Source organism: Echiichthys vipera, assembly GCF_963691815.1.
Source record: "Echiichthys vipera genome assembly, chromosome: 22".
Lineage (NCBI taxonomy): Eukaryota > Metazoa > Chordata > Actinopteri > Perciformes > Trachinidae > Echiichthys > Echiichthys vipera.
This window is the reverse complement of record NC_139847.1, coordinates 3,177,347-3,197,421: the sequence shown is the minus strand read 5'-3', so window position 1 is coordinate 3,197,421 and position 20,075 is coordinate 3,177,347. Positions and strand designations below refer to the sequence as shown.

Sequence of the window (20,075 nt, the reverse complement as noted above, 5' to 3'; positions counted from 1 at the left end):
TCCTTCACTTGGGGTCAGGACTCATTCTTATTTATACACATTTAAATAAAAGTTACCACCATGAAACTTCCCCAGCTGATTAATGACAAGTTTTCTGAAACGTTATGTTAAAATATACAAATGAGACATGGTTTAATGTGAACTTCTGGTGAATTTAGTAGAAATCTACAGATGCAAACAGACAAAGTGAAGAAAAATAAACACCTAAATGTGTGTTTTGGTTGTTTCCTTTCCACTAGTCTGAAAGAAGACATTATTATTATTATAATATTTTACAAAGCAGACAAATTATTAAGTCACCTTCTGATATTAGGCACAATGAGGTTGTTGTTGTTGTCCCAGATCGCGACACAAAGTGTTCTCACTCATCCCAACAACCTTAGAAAGTCACGACTATGCATTTATAAGAACCTAAAGCGTCGACTCATCTCATCCTCTGTCGTGTTAAACCTTCCTCTCGTGTCAGCAGATCATTTAAAGACGTTAGAGCTGCACGTGCCGAAGTGTGAAAGTCAAAAAGTGAGAGAATACCTGAAAGAATACTGTCTTTACTCTTCTTTCCTCCTCTCTTTCTGGCCACCTGCCATGTGTTTCTGCTCCGCTAGGCGGCAGCATTGAGCCGTCGTCAGGAGCGTGTGAGAGCTGGAAAGAGAAGAAGAGGAGGAGAAAGAGGGGGAGAGAGAGAGAGGGAGAGAGAGAGAGAGAGAGACCCAGGAGATCTTCAGGGAAATATCCCAAATCCCTCTGAGACCCCTTCCTTAAAATGTGCAGATAGAGGGAAAAGGAATAAAAGAGAGGAGGAAAGGGATGAAGAGAGGTGAAGAAAGGGAGATTGAGGTGATGGGAAAGTGGGAGAAAGAGGCACAAAGGTGCAGATGAACAGAGAAGAGAGAGAAGAGGAGCAGACGGGGTCAAAGAGGAGGTGAAGAGCGCGTAAAAAGAGGGTAAACCAAGAAAGAAAGTGACCTAATTATGAAGCCGCGACCTTCTGCAGGTGTGTGTGAGTGTGTGTGTGTGTGTGTTCAGCTGGGGTCAGGGTCTCCGCTCTGCATCTGCCTCTGTGTTACGTAACATCCCTGATCCCAGTCAGAGGACCTAATTGAAGCCAGTCATTTTCTTTGGAACGGAGGTGACGCAGCAGCGTGCCGAGAACAGCCCCGACTTCCCCCGGCGCCTGCGTCTGATTGATCTGATTGTTTTCTCAAGAACTTAGGGAAGAAGGAGAAACCCGGGCGAGGACGTGTAGGGACACGTGGCTCCGGGGGGGGGGGGGGGGGGGACGACGGACGGAGCCGGAGTTGAACCCGTGACCCCTTGAGTCAGTCGTTCAGCTCGCAGGTCACCGGAGTTTAAGTCTCTTTTTCTTTTTGATTCAGGTGAAAGTAGAGAATAGGAGAGAGGTGGGTGATGTTATACGGTCTGTACCGCACGTTTCCCACCTGGTGACCCGGCCGAACGCCGCGTCGTGAAGGAAAACAGGAACATTGTTGATTTAAGATAAGAGCTGTTAGACCGTCAGACCGCCCCCTTGCTCATCTATCCTGTACCAGGCCGAGAGGTTCCTGAATGTGGCTACATGTGAAAAGTAGAAGGTGATCCCAGTAATTTATCAGGGACGTACGTGTGAAAGAGGTTTAAAGGGGGGCAGAGAGAGACAGGGAGAAAGAAGAGAGGGATGAAAAAGCCATTAAAGAATATAAATGAAGACGGAAAGAAAGAAGATACTTTCATTTACTTACATGAAACATACAAGAATATAGATGAATGTAAGAATAAAGCATAGAAAGAAAGAACAAAAGAGAGAAAGAAAGAGAGAGAGAAAGAAAGACAGAAAGAAAGAAAGAGAGACAGAAAGAAAGAAAGACAGACAGAAAGAAAGAGAGAAAGACAGAAAGAAAGAAAGACAGAAAGAAAGAAAGAGAGACAGAAAGAAAGACAGAAAGACAGAAAGAAAGAAAGACAGAAAGAAAGAAAGAAAGACAGAAGGAAAGAGAGAAAGAAAGAAAGACAGACAGAAAGACAGACAGAAAGAAAGAAAGAAAGAAAGACAGAAAGACAGAAAGACAGAAAGAAAGAAAGACAGAAAGAGAGAAAGACAGAAAGACAGACAGAAAGAAAGACAGAAAGACAGAAAGAAAGACAGAAGGAAAGAGAGAAAGAAAGACAGACAGAAAGACAGACAGAAAGAAAGAAAGACAGAAAGACAGAAAGACAGAAAGACAGACAGAAAGACAGAAAGAAAGAAAGACAGAAAGACAGACAGAAAGGAAGAAAGACAGAAAGAAAGACAGAAAGAAAGAAAGAAAGAAAGAAAGAAAGACAGAAAGAAAGAAAGACAGAAAGAAAGACAGACAGAAAGAAAGACAGAAAGACAGAAAGACAGAAAGACAGACAGAAAGAAAGAAAGACAGACAGAAAGAAAGACAGAAAGAAAGACAGACAGAAAGAAAGACAGAAAGAAAGACAGAAAGAAAGAGAGAAAGACAGACAGAAAGACAGAAAGAAAGACAGAAAGAAAGACAGAAAGACAGAAAGAAAGACAGACAGAAAGAAAGAAAGACAGACAGAAAGAAAGACAGACAGAAAGAAAGACAGACAGAAAGAAAGACAGAAAGAAAGAGAGAAAGACAGACAGAAAGACAGAAAGAAAGACAGAAAGAAAGACAGAAAGACAGAAAGAAAGACAGACAGAAAGAAAGAAAGAGAGAAAGACAGACAGAAAGAAAGAGAGAAAGACAGACAGAAAGACAGAAAGAAAGACAGAAAGAAAGACAGAAAGACAGAAAGAAAGACAGACAGAAAGAAATAAAGACAGACAGACAGAAAGAAAGACAGACAGAAAGAAAGACAGAAAGAAAGAAAGAGAGAAAGAAAGACAGACAGAAAGAAAGAAAGAAAGAAAGAAAGACAGAAAGAAAGAAAGACAGAAAGACAGACAGAAAGAAAGACAGACAGAAAGAAAGACAGAAAGAAAGAAAGAAAGACAGAAAGAAAGAGAGACAGAAAGACAGACAGAAAGAAAGACAGAAAGAAAGAGAGACAGAAAGAAAGAAAGACAGAAAGAAAGAAAGAAAGAAGGAAAGAATAAAGAGAGAAAGAAGGAAAGAGAGAAAGACAGACAGAAAGACAGACAGAAAGAAAGAAAGACAGAAAGAAAGAAAGACAGAAAGAAAGAAAGACAGAAAGAAAGACAGACAGAAAGAAAGATAGAAAGAAAGACAGAAAGACAAAGAAAGAGAGAAAGAAAGACAGAAAGAAAGAAAGACAGAAAGAAAGAAAGACAGAAAGACAGAAAGAAAGAAAGAAAGAAAGACAGAAAGACAGACAGAAAGAAAGACACTTTGTTGAAACGACCTTTTTTAAGATGTAAACATAGATTTTTCAAAACAGTCCGAGTTTATTTCCTGTTGCGGTGAATGTGAACGACTTCAGCTGACAGGAAGTCGACAAGGACCGAGGCTGTTGCCTAGCAATGGATATCCATTAAAAAGGTCTATTGTGGTCTAAAAATGTAGTTAATCTGAGAAAAATCAGCCTCCAAAAACAGGAACATGCTGCATTTGTGTTCATTCAGGAGGGCGAGAGTCAAAGGGTTAGAGATGATCTCTGGTGACCGCAAAGTTTCCAGATCAATGAGTTTACATTTACCTCAGGACCGAGGCTGTATATAGATATAATAATATAATAATATAATATAGATACATGAAAGAATAGAGCACAGAAACACAGAAACAGACAGAAAGAAGGAGAGAAAGAAAGAAAGAGCTGTGTCTGCTGAGAGTTGAGGTGTTGGAAGAAAGGAATCAAAACAACATTTAAAGAGTATAACTGGAGCAGGGCAGGAGCAGGGTAGGGCAGGGGCAGGGCAGGGCAGGGCAGGACCCCCCCCCCCCCCCCCTTGGAGAGCCCCTGTGTGCATGACATATAAAAGATGGAGAGAATAGAGAATAAGGTGATAACGCGTTAATGAAATGACCACTGAGGAGTGTGTGTGAATCAGTTGTTGCACTGTGAGACTGAACATTTCCACTCTTTCAGACGGATTGGCACGGACTCGTATTGGAACCGAGTGATGCCAGTTTTGGGTCCCGAGGTCCGCGGTTCGTGTCCCATGATGCACCGGGGGAAAAAAAACACGCGAGCGAGGTACTGAACCGGAGACGCCAGGGTACGCGCCAAAGGGTCCGTGCGCAAAGGCGCATCGGAGATCCCTGGCACAAGTTGGCGCGATCGTTTTACAGCGTGATTTAAAATAAAAATAAAAAATAAAATGGAATTTGTTATCGATACTTATTGAGTTGAAAGACTCTGCTGCAAAAAAACAGAAAAGTTACATGAATCCTGATGTGCGCGCTGCGCTGTTCCAGTCTGCAGGTGATTAGTTCAAGAGTTCGCACGTCCTGCACGGAGACAGAAGTCATAAAAGTCACTGTGAGCCCTGCTTCTCTCTCCCTCTCTCTCTTCCTCCCTCTCTCTCTCTCTCTCTCTCTCTCTCTCTCACTGGCGCTCTGCCAGCTCCAGCACGCTCCAAGCCTCCTCTCCTCTTGCGCCGCTTGCCGCTCACTTTACACCACCCCTCCTTCTGAGAGGAGAGAGGAGGAAGAGGAGGGAGGGGAGGGTTAAAGGGAGGAGAGAGTGAGAGAGAGAGAGAGAGAGAGAGAGAGAGGGAGGGGGGTCCTCCAGGAGCTGAAAGAGGTGGAGCAGAGGGGGAGGGATGGAGGTGGAGGGAGGAAGGGGAGAGGTGGTGGTGGTGGAGGGAAAAGGAGGGGAGTCTCTCTCTGTAGCCGATGGGGGGGGGGGGGGGGGGGGGGGGGGGGTGACGGGAGCCCTTGGCCGCCTATTCGCCTTCCAGTTGCCTCTGCACTATATAAACACTCATTGGTGCCTCTGGCTCGACGCAAACACACTCTTTTACGCACGCATCCCCACACACACACACACACACACACACACACACTGAGGGTGACTTGTATAGGCAGCCAGCAGAGAGAGAGAGAGAGGAGAGAGAGAGAGAGAGAGAAGAGAGAGAGAGAGAGAGAAGAGAGAGAGAGAGAGGAGCGTTCTGAAGAACAGAAAGGTACACAGAGAAGAGAGTGGACGACAGAAAGTGAGAGACTCAGAAGGAGGACGGTGGCTCCAGAGCATCTCCTGCGCACCCTTTGCCTCCCGCGCGCGCTCACGGATCTTAAAAGTCGACTTTATCTGCACAGAGTGATTACAACTAGAGGCTTTTTTTTTTTCTTCTCCTCCTCATTTTGGAATTGAAAAAAGACGCGATTCTTGGAAGAGGTTTCGTTCATTTCATTTCACCCCCCCCCCCCTAAAAAACCCAAGTCTTTCCATCCCTCGGAAGAAGTTTTTATAAAGTTTAAAAAGAAAGAAAAAAGAAGCCCTTGTTGGTTCCAGGGGCTCGGCTTCACTTTTCCACGTGTCCCAGCCTCTGACATTAAAACGTGTCACCTTGAGATTTTTTTTATTTGCCTTCAAAGTTTCAGACTTTTCTTTATTTTATGTTTTTTTTAAACTTCCATTTGAAGTCACTGACCCACAAACGAGACCAAAGATGAGATTTCAAACCCCGGGACAGACCCCAGTCTCGTGTGATTGTTGTTCCAAATGCTTAAACCATTAAAACAAAAGTGAGTTTTAATGGTTTCATTTGTTTTGTTTTTACCACTTTACACGCTGAAGGTGTGAGATCCTGGCAGCGCGGCTCACCTGCAGCATCTCTTTTTGCACTTTTGACGCACACAAAACGCCACTTTGTGACTATTTTGGGGGGAACAGAGACGCGGTCCACCTGAAGGAGAGAACCGCACTCCACATCCTTCATTCATTCTGAAAAACGCAGCCGCCTCTGCTTTGGAGTGCGTAAAGGAGCGCTTTTACGCAAAACAACCCCCCAAATACAAATCACCGAGGGATCCAGATTTAAACATTTGGTCACGAATATAAAGTTTAAAAGAAACTTTCAGCAGCTCTCTTAAGTCGCCCAGAGCTCCAGACATTTCGCCGGGCTCTCCATCACCATGATGTTCGACACTTTCGACTTCATCTCGGCTCTGGCCACATTGGCCGCCTGCCTGGTGTCCATGGCGCTACTCCTCGCCGTCTCCCAGCAGCTGTGGCAGCTCAGATGGACGGCAACGCGGGATAAAAACTGCAAGTTGCCCATGCCCAAAGGATCCATGGGCTTCCCCTTCATCGGCGAGACCTGCCACTGGCTCCTGCAGGTAAGCGCGCCCTCGGGGCTGGGGAGGTGGGGGAGGTCGGGGGGCTCGATGGAGCGCGACACGGTGTCTGGGTCAGCGTGGGTCCCCCGGTGTCTGCGCGGGGACAGAGAGGGACTTTATGATGCGCGTGTGATGAAATCAGTCTTATCTGTTTCTTTATTGGATTCTTTAAAACTTTACAGGGTTTTTTTGTTTCATTACATTTTGGTTCATCCATCACGCTTTTACGCTTTTCACTGTTAACCGCGTGCGCGCGCTCCTTTAAAGAGTGTGTATCAACGCACTGATGAGTGAGTCTGCAGCGGGACACGGAGACAATCCGGACTTTTAAGCACCAACAGGACACTTTTCACAGATTAAGCCACACGCGCTCCAGTCGGCGATGCGCACAATGCGAGCAAAGAGAGAAAACTCCTTTTTCCCTTCATCATTTCACAACTTCCATCAATTTGTCTCAACATCCCGTGATGTAGATCGTTAAACACACTCATAATGTCTCATATTGGCCCGGGTAACCTCTAAAATATGCGCCTTTCGGGACTTTTAAGACGCTTCATCCTCATCCTGCGCGTCTGTGCTGCACGCAGAGGCAGCGGCTCCGGTCCGCGCGATCCGAGAGTTTCCCTTCACTCTTGATTAGTTTATAACCCTGCAATCTCTGTCTCCCACTCCGCCGTGGCTCCACTGGGCGATCAGATCAGGGTTTTTTTTATTTTATTATCTCACAACAACTGAGAGCGGCGGGCGACTTGTCCCCGCGCGGAGGCGTCGAGCCGCGGTCAGAGCTGATAGGTTATCGACCAGGAGCTGATACGCTGCTGGCAATTAGCGCGGCTGTCTGTGCGTGAGTCGAGCAGGGAATATAAAGTGTATCTCCTCAAGAATTCATTATAAAGTTTGGGTTTTAAGAATATGGGAAGGGGGGGGGTCTGCAGAGAGAGAGAGGGAGAGAGGGAGAGAGAGAGAGAGAGAGAGAGAGAGAGAGAGAGAGAGAGAGAGAGAGAGAGAGAGAGAGAGAGAGGGGTTGTGTGGGTAAAAGGGTGAAGGGTTGAGGTGAGGGTAAAGTGCACTCCCTCTCCTCTCTCCTCTTCGCCCCAGACGCTCTTCCTGCCCCACTTCCAAAAAATCCCAGCATGCTGCATGTTACAGAAATCACACAGTGACCCAGATTCCTCCTCTTTTACACGTTGATTGACAGCTGCAGGGGGGGAGAAAAAGGAGGAAACTCCCAGGACGTGCGTGATGTCACATTTGAGATCATTTATTGGAGAGACGCGTCACTCCTCGCTCCTCGCTCCTCGCTCTCTGCGCAACCCGCTGTGCGCAGGACGCACCGACGCGTCTGAATCTGCGTGTTTAGAGGGGAAATGCGCACAAAAAGGAGTTTGGATCAGCTGAGAGAGTAAAAGCTAAGGTTTGGGGTTTGACTCCACCGGGCTGCACCCGAGCCCCGGCGCCACCGAGCAGCCGTTGTCAGCGCGAGAACCGATGACTCCCGTCGGGGGGTGGAGGAGGATAAAGAAAAGAGAAAGAGAAAGAGAGAGAGAGAGGCGGGGGGGGGGGCTCAAAAAGAAAAAGGAAAAAGGTGGTGGTAGTGTGTGTGTGTGTGTGTGTGTGTGTGTGTGTGTGGGGGGGGGGGGGGGGGGTGCACAGCGAGCGGGGGCACGGTGGAGCGCGCGGGGCTTGAACTCGCGGTGCTCCTCTCCCTTACATCTGACACCGAGCGAGACAAGTTCCCGGAATGCAACCGAGGACCACGGCCAAGTTTATGGCGAGGAGGAGGTGGGTGGGGGTGAGGGAGGGGGGGGGGGGGGTGCATGTCAGTCACATAGAGGAATGAAAGGCTGAGTGTGTCTATACTTATGAGGACCAAATGTCTCCGCGCGAGCAAGAAAACCCTGAGGAGAGGTCCCCCTTCGCTTCCTCTCGGTGTCTGGATGTGTCTCAGAGTTAATGCAGTCAATGAAACGCCTCATGAACGCTGCTAAACTGTATCAGAGAGATGGAGAGATGCCGGGCCGCAGCCCCAATCATCATCATCATCTATCCTGCGGTGCTGTGGGGTGAGCGAGACAGACAGAGATGGAGATCTGATGGGACCTTCTCTCCCAGATGCTGGTTTATGTCTCGGCTACTACTCCGCTGCCGGAGAGGACTTGACAGATGTGCTCCGAGACCAGTCGTCCCTCTGCACATTTCCCTCTGACCGTGCCAAGAACTTAAAAGCACTTGATCGAGTTCGAGAAGTTAAAGGCGCAGCCGGCAACATTTATTGGACGGTATTCACTGAAACCGACACTCTGCTCCGATAGAACGACATAAATCAAACCGGTTTAGAAATAAAAAAACAAAACACGCGTCTCTACGTGTGCCTACCCGCGCCCGTATCATCCTGTCCACTCAGCGCAGTTCACAGTTCGTGCACGCGCCACAGATCCCCCCGTGCATGTTACAATATCACATGCACACGCGTCAAGCTAGCTATATGCTAAATGACGTTAGCAATTGCTGTCTATGAGTAAGTTAGCCAGCCTACCACCATGTAGCGTGTACTCCGTGCCGTTTATTGATGACAGAAGACACGGGCTGGTTCACAGGAATCTGGTGCACGTGCCCTGACGAGCACTCGATGGTAGGGAGCGGAGGAGCTCTGTGGTAGAAGGGGAGGCACGTGAGGGTCAAGTTAGCTATTTGCTAAATGAAGTTGGCAAAATTACGTTAGCAGTTGCTATCTAAGAGTAAGTTAGCCAGCCTACCTCGTTGCTCTGTTTTTGGTCTCCACCACCAACTCCTGAGGGACATAACTCTCTCTTTAGTCGCTGTATGCTCCGCTTTGATCCCCAGCTGGTCTCTAAAGGCCTCTACACACCTCAGGGGCTTTTTTGTGTGTGCGTCAATATATGTTTTCAAACCATTACACACAACACAAATAATATACGTTTAATGATTATAAAACAGCGACCGAGGCGGCTTTACTTTACCCCTCCAATGGCAGCACACAGGATTCTTCCATTCTTACCTTTCTTGCGTTTTCACGCCACCACTGCTACGCCAGATAGTCTCCAGTGAGTTTTTACAGCTCTACAGACATGAGCCACCTCCTGCACGTTGTCCAGTTGTTTTCACACGGTCGTTTGACACAATATTCCCTAAATATATGAACTCAAGATGCTTAAATGAAGGGCAAGGAGAAGCATTTAAACACACTAGTTCCAGGGGATTGTGTGTTGGCATGTTGTAGTATCGGTGCATCGACGTTCTCTAGGTATAAACTGACCGGACGACTGATCTTCTTTCCTTAACTCTTATTTTTCTTTTGGTCTTTTCTCTAAATGTCTCTTTGTCTGTGCCAGTATAATAAGTATATAGTATAAGCGTGACGGTATGATTCGAATTGAAACGCGCAGCAGCAGAAGCACATTTTTTTTCAAGCGATCTGCAGTTTGAAATAGTTTTACGGTCGCTCTGCCAGAGGCCTGTCTGCTCTCATTAGCAGCTGGAGCGTTGGGAAGGGACGGTGCCAAGCAGGAGCGTTGCTACAGAGCAGACACACACACACACACACACACACACACACACACACACACACACACTCTACATGGTGCATTCATGCATGTAGCGATAAAGACGCATATAAATGGACGCACACACACACACAAGCTTCACCGTACGTGCATTTAAGTTTAGAGTCCTGAAAAAAAAATGTGACTTTGACGCAGTTCTTTATCGATAAACACCAAAATGTTTTCACGAGTCATATAAAACATTTTTATAAACCGACTTAAGTTTAAGTTAAAGTTACTTTTTCGCTTGACAAGCTGCTCTCGTCCCCTCCCAACTCGTCAGACACGTGAGCTCAGTTCGAGGCCCTCGGCGTCTGATAGTGACGCACGAGGAATCTTTGATCGTCTTAATGAGAGACGACGTGATATAAAGGGTGACAAAGTCCGCGTAGGGCGTAGGTCGGGGTGTACGGATGGGTCAAACAAACACAAACAAACACGGAGCTTTCACCCACGCGTGAAACCAAAAATGAACTTTGACTAGTTTTACCTTACGTACGCAAGTTAACTTATATCACAAACACTTGTTTTAACCCAAGACGCAATCTTTTTCTTAACGTAACCACGTAGTTTTGTTGCCTGAACCTAAAAGCACACTGCGAAATGAACAACAAGTCCAAAGGGTGTTAAAAACCAACATGCAAAAGGGGTCCTGACCAAGCGTCTTCTTCCGTATTTCGTTTTGTCCCCAGGGTCGAAATAAGCATCGCGATACACAGAAAACGTGCGTAACATTCAGACGCCAAAGTTCTTTATATAAACGAAAGGTCAGACTGAAAGACGAGAGCGGGTTTTGAAAGAGCAACGTGACACATTTGATGTTAAATAAACACAAAGGGCGTGACAGGAGGGTCCATGTGAACTGGACCACAGCAGTTACCTTCTGCTGCCACGTGGGGGCGCCAGAATGCAAAGTTCCCACATGTGGTTTTGGATTATTTGCTGGTTTCAGATGTGAAATTAGAAAACTTTTGGATTATGTGCAAGTTGCAAATACACTGTTCTAGGAATTCTGGGTAATGAGGTTTTCCAAAGTTCTTAAAAATTTGACTTATGCGGAAGAATCGATATTGACTGATTCTGTTCTCAACCAGCAAGGGGGAACCTATCCGGTACACACACACACACGCACACACACACACACACACGCACACGCACACGCACACGCACACACACACACACACACAGACACACACACACACACACGCAGTGCAGACAGGCTGAACTGAATCTGGGTCAGACCACAGGAGGAAATATACACACGGCACAGACACTCAGACTGCACCGTGTGTGTGTGTGTGTGTGTGTGTGTATGTGTATGTGTGTGTGTGTGTGTGAGCGAGCAACACACACATGCGATGCACATACGCACAAAATCAATTTCTATGCAGAAGGTGCACGTGTTATGAGTGCCTGGTTCTTCCTTTCCACAGTTTGCACGGACTTTAGCATCAGCTCACACGCATATATATAAATATATATATCTATATGTTATACTGTATATATATACACACACACACACACACACACACACACACACACTAATGCATTGTCCCTCTGTCTGCCAGCCTGTCGTCTTGTCTCTGTTGTGCAGTGATGAAGTGTAAATGACGGTGGGCAGAGTAATAACAGTCCTGCAGACCAAACACCCTCTCATCTCACACAGCGATGACAGCTGCTCTTCTCTCTTCTTCCCCTCCTCCTCCTTCTTCTCCTTCTACCTTATTTTAAAGGGTGTAGTCGTTATTTAATCTCCGTCTGCCCCTCGCCAAACACTCGCCGGTGCCTTCGAGTGCAGTCGTCTTTATGAGAACAGGTAATCTGGACGTCCATGTAATGATGGTGGAACGTGTCTGAGGGCTCGGACTTTAGACGCTAACGCTTTGAAATCACCACACTTCTTGCTGCCTATACGTCATCACGCCGTAACACGTCACACGCATTGATGACGTCATGGCGATGCGTGGCTTTGTTTCCAGATCTTTCCGTAGACCTCTGAGTTTTTGTGCGTCTTGTCGACTGTTTTTGAATCTTTTCATCGACCAAATCTGCAGTAAACACTCCACCTCCGCATCACACCAACGTGAACCTTTCACCGCCATTGTTTGAAATGTCCGCGCATGGTCCCTCCTTCTTTTTTCTACGTCCCAACAGGCGCACAGGAAATGACCTCAGAACCGCCGTAGGCCTCGTGCTCGTACACGTGTGCACGCTCGTGCTCGTACATGTGCAAACGTGCTTTACAAAAGCCCACCTCTCTCAGACGGGCCGTGGACAGCAAGCTTGCACTCTAAGTGGGCCCTAGTGGTTCGCACACGCTTTAAGCACCTATAGGAGCCTCGTGGTTAGCTTGTGCTGTGAGGGCGCTGGCATTGGACTTCCTTATGGAGGTCCGAGGCGCCGGAAGCACTGATCCCCACTGCCCCGGGGCCTTGGACCATAATCCAGCCATGGAAGTCTGGTGGCGAATGATTTGGATCCTAAAACCCTCTGCTCTGCTTCACAAAGACTCTCTACGGATCCTAAAAATTCACTCGTCGCGAACGAAACCCCGTTGAAAATCTGAGCCGATCACCTCGGAGCCATTTCTGGTTTACAGCACATGTGGGATCTTTCTGCTTTTGAGGGCGGATTGCGCCTTTAACCAGGCTCAGACAGAGCCGGGATTGTGAGGCCTGGTGGCTTCATCTATAGTAAAGGTTCCATTACTGCGGTCCAGCCTGCTGTGTGCTGCATAGCTGCGGTTACACAGTCCTGAGACACACACACACACACACACACACACACACACACACACACACACACACACACACACACACACACACACACACACACGGTGGATGGAAATACTATGAGCATACAGTCACATAACACGCACATATAGAGCATGTAGATGTAGATGTAGCACGCACACATGTAGACAAACACACACACACACACACACGTGCACAGGAGTGTGTGAGCTCAGACAGCAATGCAAAAATAATTAACTCTTATTTTTTCTTTCTAGAAGTTGCCAGAGAACTAGCAAGTGTGTGTTTGTTGGGTGAGAGATACATAGAGGCAGCCCTTTTAATGCGTGCGTGTGTGTGTGTGTGTGTACCGGTTTTAACATTCAAGGCAGGACCCTTGAACCCTCGAGGACGCGATCTTCTCACCCCTCTAACCTTTTCTTTAAGCTTCTCTCCATCATTTCTGTTCGTGTTTAACATCATTTATCGCCGCGTTTCTGTGTTTAAGTCTTGTACTTAGGCTTGTGTGTTGCGTTTTGCGTCGTTTTATCCGTCTATAACATATATATGAGCATTTTTACACTTAAAACACTCCCGTTTTCTGTCTCGCCTGCTGCCTTTTCTCTTATATACGCTTTCATCGCCGTAGCTTCATCGCAAAACGACGCGTTGACACCAAGAAGACCTAAACCCAAACCTTCTTTTTGGGGTAAAAAGCATCACTCTCCATCTTGCTTTTATCTTTCTCCTCTCTTCTTCTCCATCCATCCATCAATCCATCCATCCTCCTCTTGTTCAGATTAGCGGGAGGTGCTGGCAGCGCTCTCCCGTGCCCCTTCTTTCACCCCGGGAACACACCGCTCCCTCCTCCAAACGCTCCTCTTGTCCCCGGGCCCCCGAGTATAGAGCACAATGTTAAGCTCTCAATGAGTGTGCGTATGTGTGTGTGAAAGAGAGCTCATGAGCTCTGTACATGTGTGTAAATACTTTGAATAAGGTTTTTAGCAAACGTCGCTCAAATAGGACGAAATAACGCATTTGTGTGGGACTATTTTATGCGGTGGATGAATACACGTGAATGAATGACACTTTACATGGGTTTTTTTGGAGTTTGTGCGTCTTGGTTGTAGTTCAGAGGTGTGTGTGTGTGTGTGTGTGTGTGTGTGGGTGTGTGTGTGTGTGTGTGTGTTTGTGTGTGTGTGTGTGAGTGTGTGTGTGTGAAAGAGAGCTCATGAGCTCTGCACATGTGTGTAAATACTTTGAATAAGGTCAGAGTCATTCATTCTTTTTAAAATCGTCCATAAACAAGAAACAAAAGCACCAAAACCAACTATATCTTTACAAATGAGTGCATCTCAAACACACACTTTCATTAAAAACAACAGAAAAAAGCTGAATAATGTTTTAAAACAGCTGAGCACAGTGTTTTTTTAGCAAACGCTGCTTAAATAGGATGAAATAACGCATTTGTGTGGGACTATTTTATGCGGTGGATGAATGACACTTTACATGGGTTTTTTTTGAGTTTGTGCGCCTCTTGGTTGTAGTTCAGAGGTGTGTGTGTGTGTGTGTGAGTGTGTGTGTGTGTGTGTGAAAGAGAGCTCATGAGCTCTGCACATGTGTGTAAATACTTTGAATAAGGCCAGAGTCATTCATTCTTTCTAAATCGACGATAAACACGCCACGAACGGACCCAAAACCGACTATAACCGTACAAATGAGTGCGTCTCAAACACATACTTTCATTAAAAACAACAAAAAAAAGCTGAATAATGTTTTAAAACAGCTGAGCACTGTGGTTTTTAGCAAACGTCGCTCAAATAGGACGAAATAACGCATTTGTTTGGGACTATTTTATGCGGTGGATGAATACACGTGAATGAATGACACTTTACATGGTTTTTTTTTTAGTTTGTGCGCCTTGGTTGCAGTTCAGAGGTGTGTGTGTGTGTGTGTGAGTGTGTGTGTGTGTGTGAAAGAGAGCTCATGAGCTCTGCACATTTGTGTAAATACTTTGAATAAGGCCAGAGTCATTCATTCTCTCTAAATCGTCGATAAACACGCCACGAACGGACCCAAACCAACTATAACCGTACGAATGAGTGCGTCTCAAACTCTTTCTTTCATTAAAAACAGCAAAAAAAGGCTGAATAATGTTTTAAAACAGCTGAGCACTGCGATTTTTAGCAAACGTCGCTCAAATAGGACGAAATAACGCATTTGTGTGGGACTATTTTATGCGGTGGATGAATACACGTGAATGAACGACACTTTACATGGGTTTTTTTTGAGTTTGTGCGTCTTGGTTGTAGTTGAGGTGTGTGTGTGTGTGTGTGTGTGTGTGTGTGTGTGTGTGTGTGTGTGTGTGTGTGTGTGTCTCAGGGTATTAGCCGGGGTCCCAGGGTGAGTGCTTAGAGCGTTCTGAACAACCGTAATCTCCCCTCCTATAATGTCCCCGGGTCAGGGGCCAGCGCTCTCTCTCTTTCTGCTCTCTCCCTCTTTCTCTCTCTCTCTCCATTCTCCGTGATTTTTGGCTGAACTACCCGAAGCCCTTTTTCGTTAATCCCTCCTTTTTTTTTTGAAACGAGCACCCTTCCCCACCTCCTCCACCTCCTCCGCCACGCTCTGCGCTCGCTTTCTCTGCGCTCCCGTTTCTGGCGCTCACCTCTTTGACCCTCTCTCCTTCTCGTCCCCTTTTCTTACTCTCATTCTTCACCCCTCTTCCTCCGCTTCCTCCTCTCTTTCCTACCCTGCTTTCCTCCCCTCTCAACCCCGCTCTCTCGTCTCTTCTCTTTTTTCGTCTTCTCCCTCTGTCTCCGTGATGCGGCGGCGTGACCGCAAAGGGACAGGGTCTCATTGTGGAGGCGAGGACCTGTCGCACCATTCAAACGCACGCATATAAAAAACTCACACACTGGTTCCTTGGTATCTCTGGCACCGGCTGAACGATTGACGGCTGAAAAGAAAGAAGGAATTCCCTCACAGCCTTTGACCTCGTTTCCTCTCCCTCGTCCTCCTCCGCTGCATTTCGAAGCTTCATTTTAGCCCCAGTCCGTACGATTCACCTTTTTTCAGCACCGTCTTCGTGTCTCTGCGTCGCCTTTACCCCCCAAAAAATCCCCCGTCAGTCTTTTTTATAATCTTCTGTTGATGCATTTGTAGTTTCTTTGGGGTGAAGCGGCTTTTTTGTTGTTTTCCAGACACGGTTGCGCTGAAATAGGCGTCGTTTTCCTGCCGCTAATGCTAACGTTTGACTCACTGGCTCCTCTGCGGACATCACACCGACTCAGATCGACCCAAATAATGCTGCTTCACGGCCTTTGCACCTGCCGTGAGAGGGAACAACCACTCTATTCTACATCTCATATATTCTACATCAAATTTTTATCAATTTAGCTCACATCTTGTTTGATTGCGTTAAAGGATCAGCACATAAAAATTAATCATTTTCAGCACCGTCTACTTGTCTCTGCGTCGCCTTTACCCCCCAAAAAATCCCCCGTCAGTCTTTTTTAAAATTTTCCGTTGATGTGTTTGTAGTTTCTTTGAGGTGAAGCGGCTTTTTTTGTTGTTTTGCGCTGAAATAGGCGTCGTTTTCCTGCCGCTAATGCTAACGTTTGACTCACCGGCTCCTCCGCGGACTAAGCTTGACTCATCGTCCTCATCGTCATCATCTAACGCTGCTTCACAGCCTTTTCCCGTCTTAAAACACCTTCAGCACCTGAAGTGAGAGGGAACAACCACTCAGTATTCTACATCTCATATATTCTACATTACATTTTTATCAATTTAGCTCACAACTCGTCTGATTGCGTGAAAGAACCAGCACATAAAAATGAATCAAATAAGCTAAAACTGCTCCATTTGAGCGCACGTTTCCCCGAAGACACTATGATTTAAATTGGAACACATTCATTTTACTTTAACCTCTTTTCACCAGTGAGTTATTGCAGCTCTAACGTTTGATTTATTCGTGGTTTATACGATTTAAATACCATCTTCCGAGCGTCTAACATTGCCGTGGATGTGCTCGCAGTTGCAAGCCCGGTGAGTTTGCGTCTGCGTCAAACACACTGACGAAAGAGACGTATTTGACGCCCCGGGAGTGAGAACGGGCCGGTTACACGTCACAGCATTTGGCGTAAAGCAAATTAAATTAAGTAAATGGGGAAAAGAGCGAGATAAAAAATGTCTCCCTCGGACATTTACCGCCCAATGAAAGAGCACATTTGACCGTTTATTGGGTGCAAACTCGTCCCCTCTCTGCTCGCTTCACCCTTGTATCACGACCTCCGTCCCTTTTTGCTCTCAGACGTGTGACACACACACACTCCGCCGCTGTCCTTCACTCCCTGCTACTGTTTTCCCATCAGCCTCGGTTTCTCTCTCTCCGCTCCGTCGAAGCGTTGCACATATTTATATTTCTTTTTTTTACAATCTACAATTTCTCTACCACTCCGCACACTCTGTCTGCAACAACTGGCCGCTGTGTCTGTGTGTGTCCGTGTGTGTGTGTGTGTGTGTGTGTGTGTGTGTGTGCTGGTGGAGCGGCGGCGGCGGCGCTGATCTGAGTAAACATAATTAGCTGTGTTTTTTTGTCTTGCCCTAATAAAAGAGTCATTTGTTGGACATTTCCACTACGCTACAAAGAGGACATTTATAAGCCCGGGCCCAGGTCGCCCCCAGGCCAACCCCAACAGAACAGACGGGGGTATTTTTAGCACCACGCCGGCGCGCTAGCTAGCTCTGCTCGGGACAGTTTGGTGTGTGTGTGTGTGTGTGTGTGTGAGGGGAGTGTGTGTGTGTGTTTTCAGAGGGAGAACACGAGTGACAGGGAGATTTTTATGAATTTCTCCTGTGATCGTTGCGGCGTTTGTCTGAAACCCCGGAGTGTGAGTGTGTGTGAGATGAACGGATGGCGTGTGTGGAAAATCTCCCCCCCCCCCCCCCTCCTCTCCTTTATTGAGGTTCTTGTAAAATATCTGATAAATCTCAAAGAAATATAAAAGGGAGTCTGTGGAAGCCGACGATATTCCCTCACTCTGCTCTGAAAGACTTCTCCTGACCCTCGTCGGTGTGTGTGCGTAACCTTTAACCCCGGCGTCACCTTTTATTTTACCCGTATTTTGACCTTTTAACGCGACCTCGGCTCCGACCCTGAATCCTAACCTGCAGCTCTGTGCAGTGTTTTCTGCCTAACGACGCCTCAGGGTCCAGTTTGAACCACCGTTACTTATTTATTTATTTTGTCTCAACGTGAAAGGGGAGTTTTTTTGAACCGTGGGGGGAAAAAGATTTACAAAGACGGCGTTTTTGGCGCGTTTGTTTTGTGCATGAAGAACACGTGAAGCAGAGAGAAGTGAGGATAAGTCGGAAATTCTGTTCTGTAGTTTAGAAGAAGAAGAAGAAGAAGAAGAAGTGGCTAAAGTGACTCTTCTCTCTGGTCTGAACTTTGTTGGAAACGTCCGGGTTAATGTAAGAACACAGACCAGATTAGTAGTTTTCAGACATTTTAATGCAGAAAAGAGATTTTGAAGTGTGACCTTTTATTAATCCTGCAAGAGGAAATTCAATTTGTTCATTCTGTTATTATTATACAGGTTACACACACACACACACACACACACACACAATACATGGTGCATTCATGCATGTAGTGAAAAAGACGCATATAAATGGACGTCCACACACACAAGCTTTAACGTATGTGCATTTAAGTTTAGAGTCATGAAAATAAATGTGACTTTGATGCACACACACACACACACACACACACACACACACACACACACACACACACACCGACCTATTAATCCTCCAATTAATGGAGAGATGTCAGAGCGAGGGGGCTGCCAGTGAACGGCGCCCCGAGCAGTTGGGGGTTCGGTGCCTTGCTCAACAGGAGATGAACTGGCACCTCTCCAGCCACCAGTCCACGCTCCATTCATGGTCCACACAGGGACTCGAACCACGACCCTCCGGTTCCCAGCCAAGTCACCTACGGACTGAGCTACTGCCGCCCCATTTAACCAGAATATAACTTTAAGTTTACTAAAACAAAAATCTTCATTTTGCAACAGTCACGTTTACTTTCATACAACCTAATGCATTAAAACAGAATTAACTAAATGAATGAATGATATTTAATGTTAATTTCACAAATCTAGAAAAATGGAGACTTCTTTTTTCTCTTTTCTATTAAAATGTGTTGTATGCATTGTTGTATTATACGGTTAGACGCCATCAGCATCCTGAACAGTCCTGACATCTTGTTTGCAGACGACTCTGCACTAAATTTCAGCGACCAAAGAAGTAAATATGGAGTAGTGTGACTATACATTACTAAGAATTACTAAGAATTAAATTATTAACCTGTTCTTCCCTGAAGCCCCCGCCGGCGGGGGCTATTAGGCAGTTTAACAACATCCCCCTCTGCAGCAACATGTAGCTTGCATACAGACACACATGCTGCATACCCACAGAAAGCTAAGAATCTCTTCTACACGCTCATATAAACCATTTGTATGACCAACAAACACAATTACAACACTGAGCGATCAAACAATGCGAGGCGAAAACACAGAAATACGAGTGACACAGACAAAGCATGTCATTTTGGAACCGAGCAGGAACTTCAAAAAGGGACTCAGGGAAGAACAGTAAAGAGTTATTACATTTTGTGTGTGTGCTTTTCTCGCCTTTTTCAGTCCTGATTCAGCAACTTTGCGGCAACTCTGTTGAAAGACGTCAATATGGAGTAGTATGACTAGGCATTACTGAGAATCACACCACGTGCATTCACAACCAAGCGCTTCATTAATGTGAGGTATCAGTTTAACACAAAAGAAGCCAAAAACAGTGTTATTCACATTAACCACTGCTGCTGGAAACGTACACGTGCATACATCATGTTTCGGGCCTCCCCCGCGCAGCTTGCACGTCTCTTAGTTGCTAGGTAACAAATCCAAAGGGCTTTAAAACCTTACGCCCTCCATCATTAGGAGGAAAACCTCTTTATGGTTTTCAGCTCACATCAGAGTTTGTTGCCTGTGACCTCGGCGGTAAAATCAGCCGTAATGTTGTGGTGGCAATTTTGGTTTCTGTGGGTTTTTTTTGGGGGGGGGGGACAAAACGAAGCGAGTGTTTACAGCGATGGCTCCTTCGCTTCGCTGAAGTCTGAAGGGAAAGTGTGTTTTCAGCCTGCGCAATCAGTGTGAAGCTGTGACGCCTGTGTCTCCGCGGCGACGTCTGCTACAACTCTGTGTATGTGTGTGTGTGTGTGTAGTAGTGTGTTAAGTGTGTGTGCGCCGTGATCCCGTGTGCGGTTTCGTACGTGTTCTCCTGCATGAGAAGTGTGGCGTCATTACATCACGACTTTTCCATGCTCGCTCTGTGTGTGTGTGAGTGTGCAGTTTGAGAGGGCGGTGGGGGTGTACACTTCTCACCTTATACACTAAATGTCATCCAGACCACACCCCTGGCACGCACACACACACACACACACATACACACACACACACACACACACACACAGACACACAAACACA

The 20,075-nt window shown here is 46.4% G+C and overlaps 2 protein-coding genes across 2 annotated transcripts in view; both read left to right on the top strand.

Annotated features, from left to right (window-relative positions):
• The window catches only part of exoc6b (exocyst complex component 6B), a 344,934-nt gene that overhangs the window by 129,819 nt on the left and 195,040 nt on the right, over positions 1 to 20,075 (top strand). The gene's annotated exons all lie outside the window — the stretch shown is intronic.
• The window catches only part of cyp26b1 (cytochrome P450, family 26, subfamily b, polypeptide 1), a 40,705-nt gene continuing 25,728 nt past the window's right edge, over positions 5,099 to 20,075 (top strand). Inside the window, exon 1 of the mRNA XM_083937070.1 lies at positions 5,099 to 6,233. Coding sequence (XP_083793196.1) covers positions 6,030 to 6,233 — 204 coding nt within the window. The 5' untranslated portion in view covers positions 5,099 to 6,029. The remainder of the gene's footprint in view (positions 6,234 to 20,075) is intronic.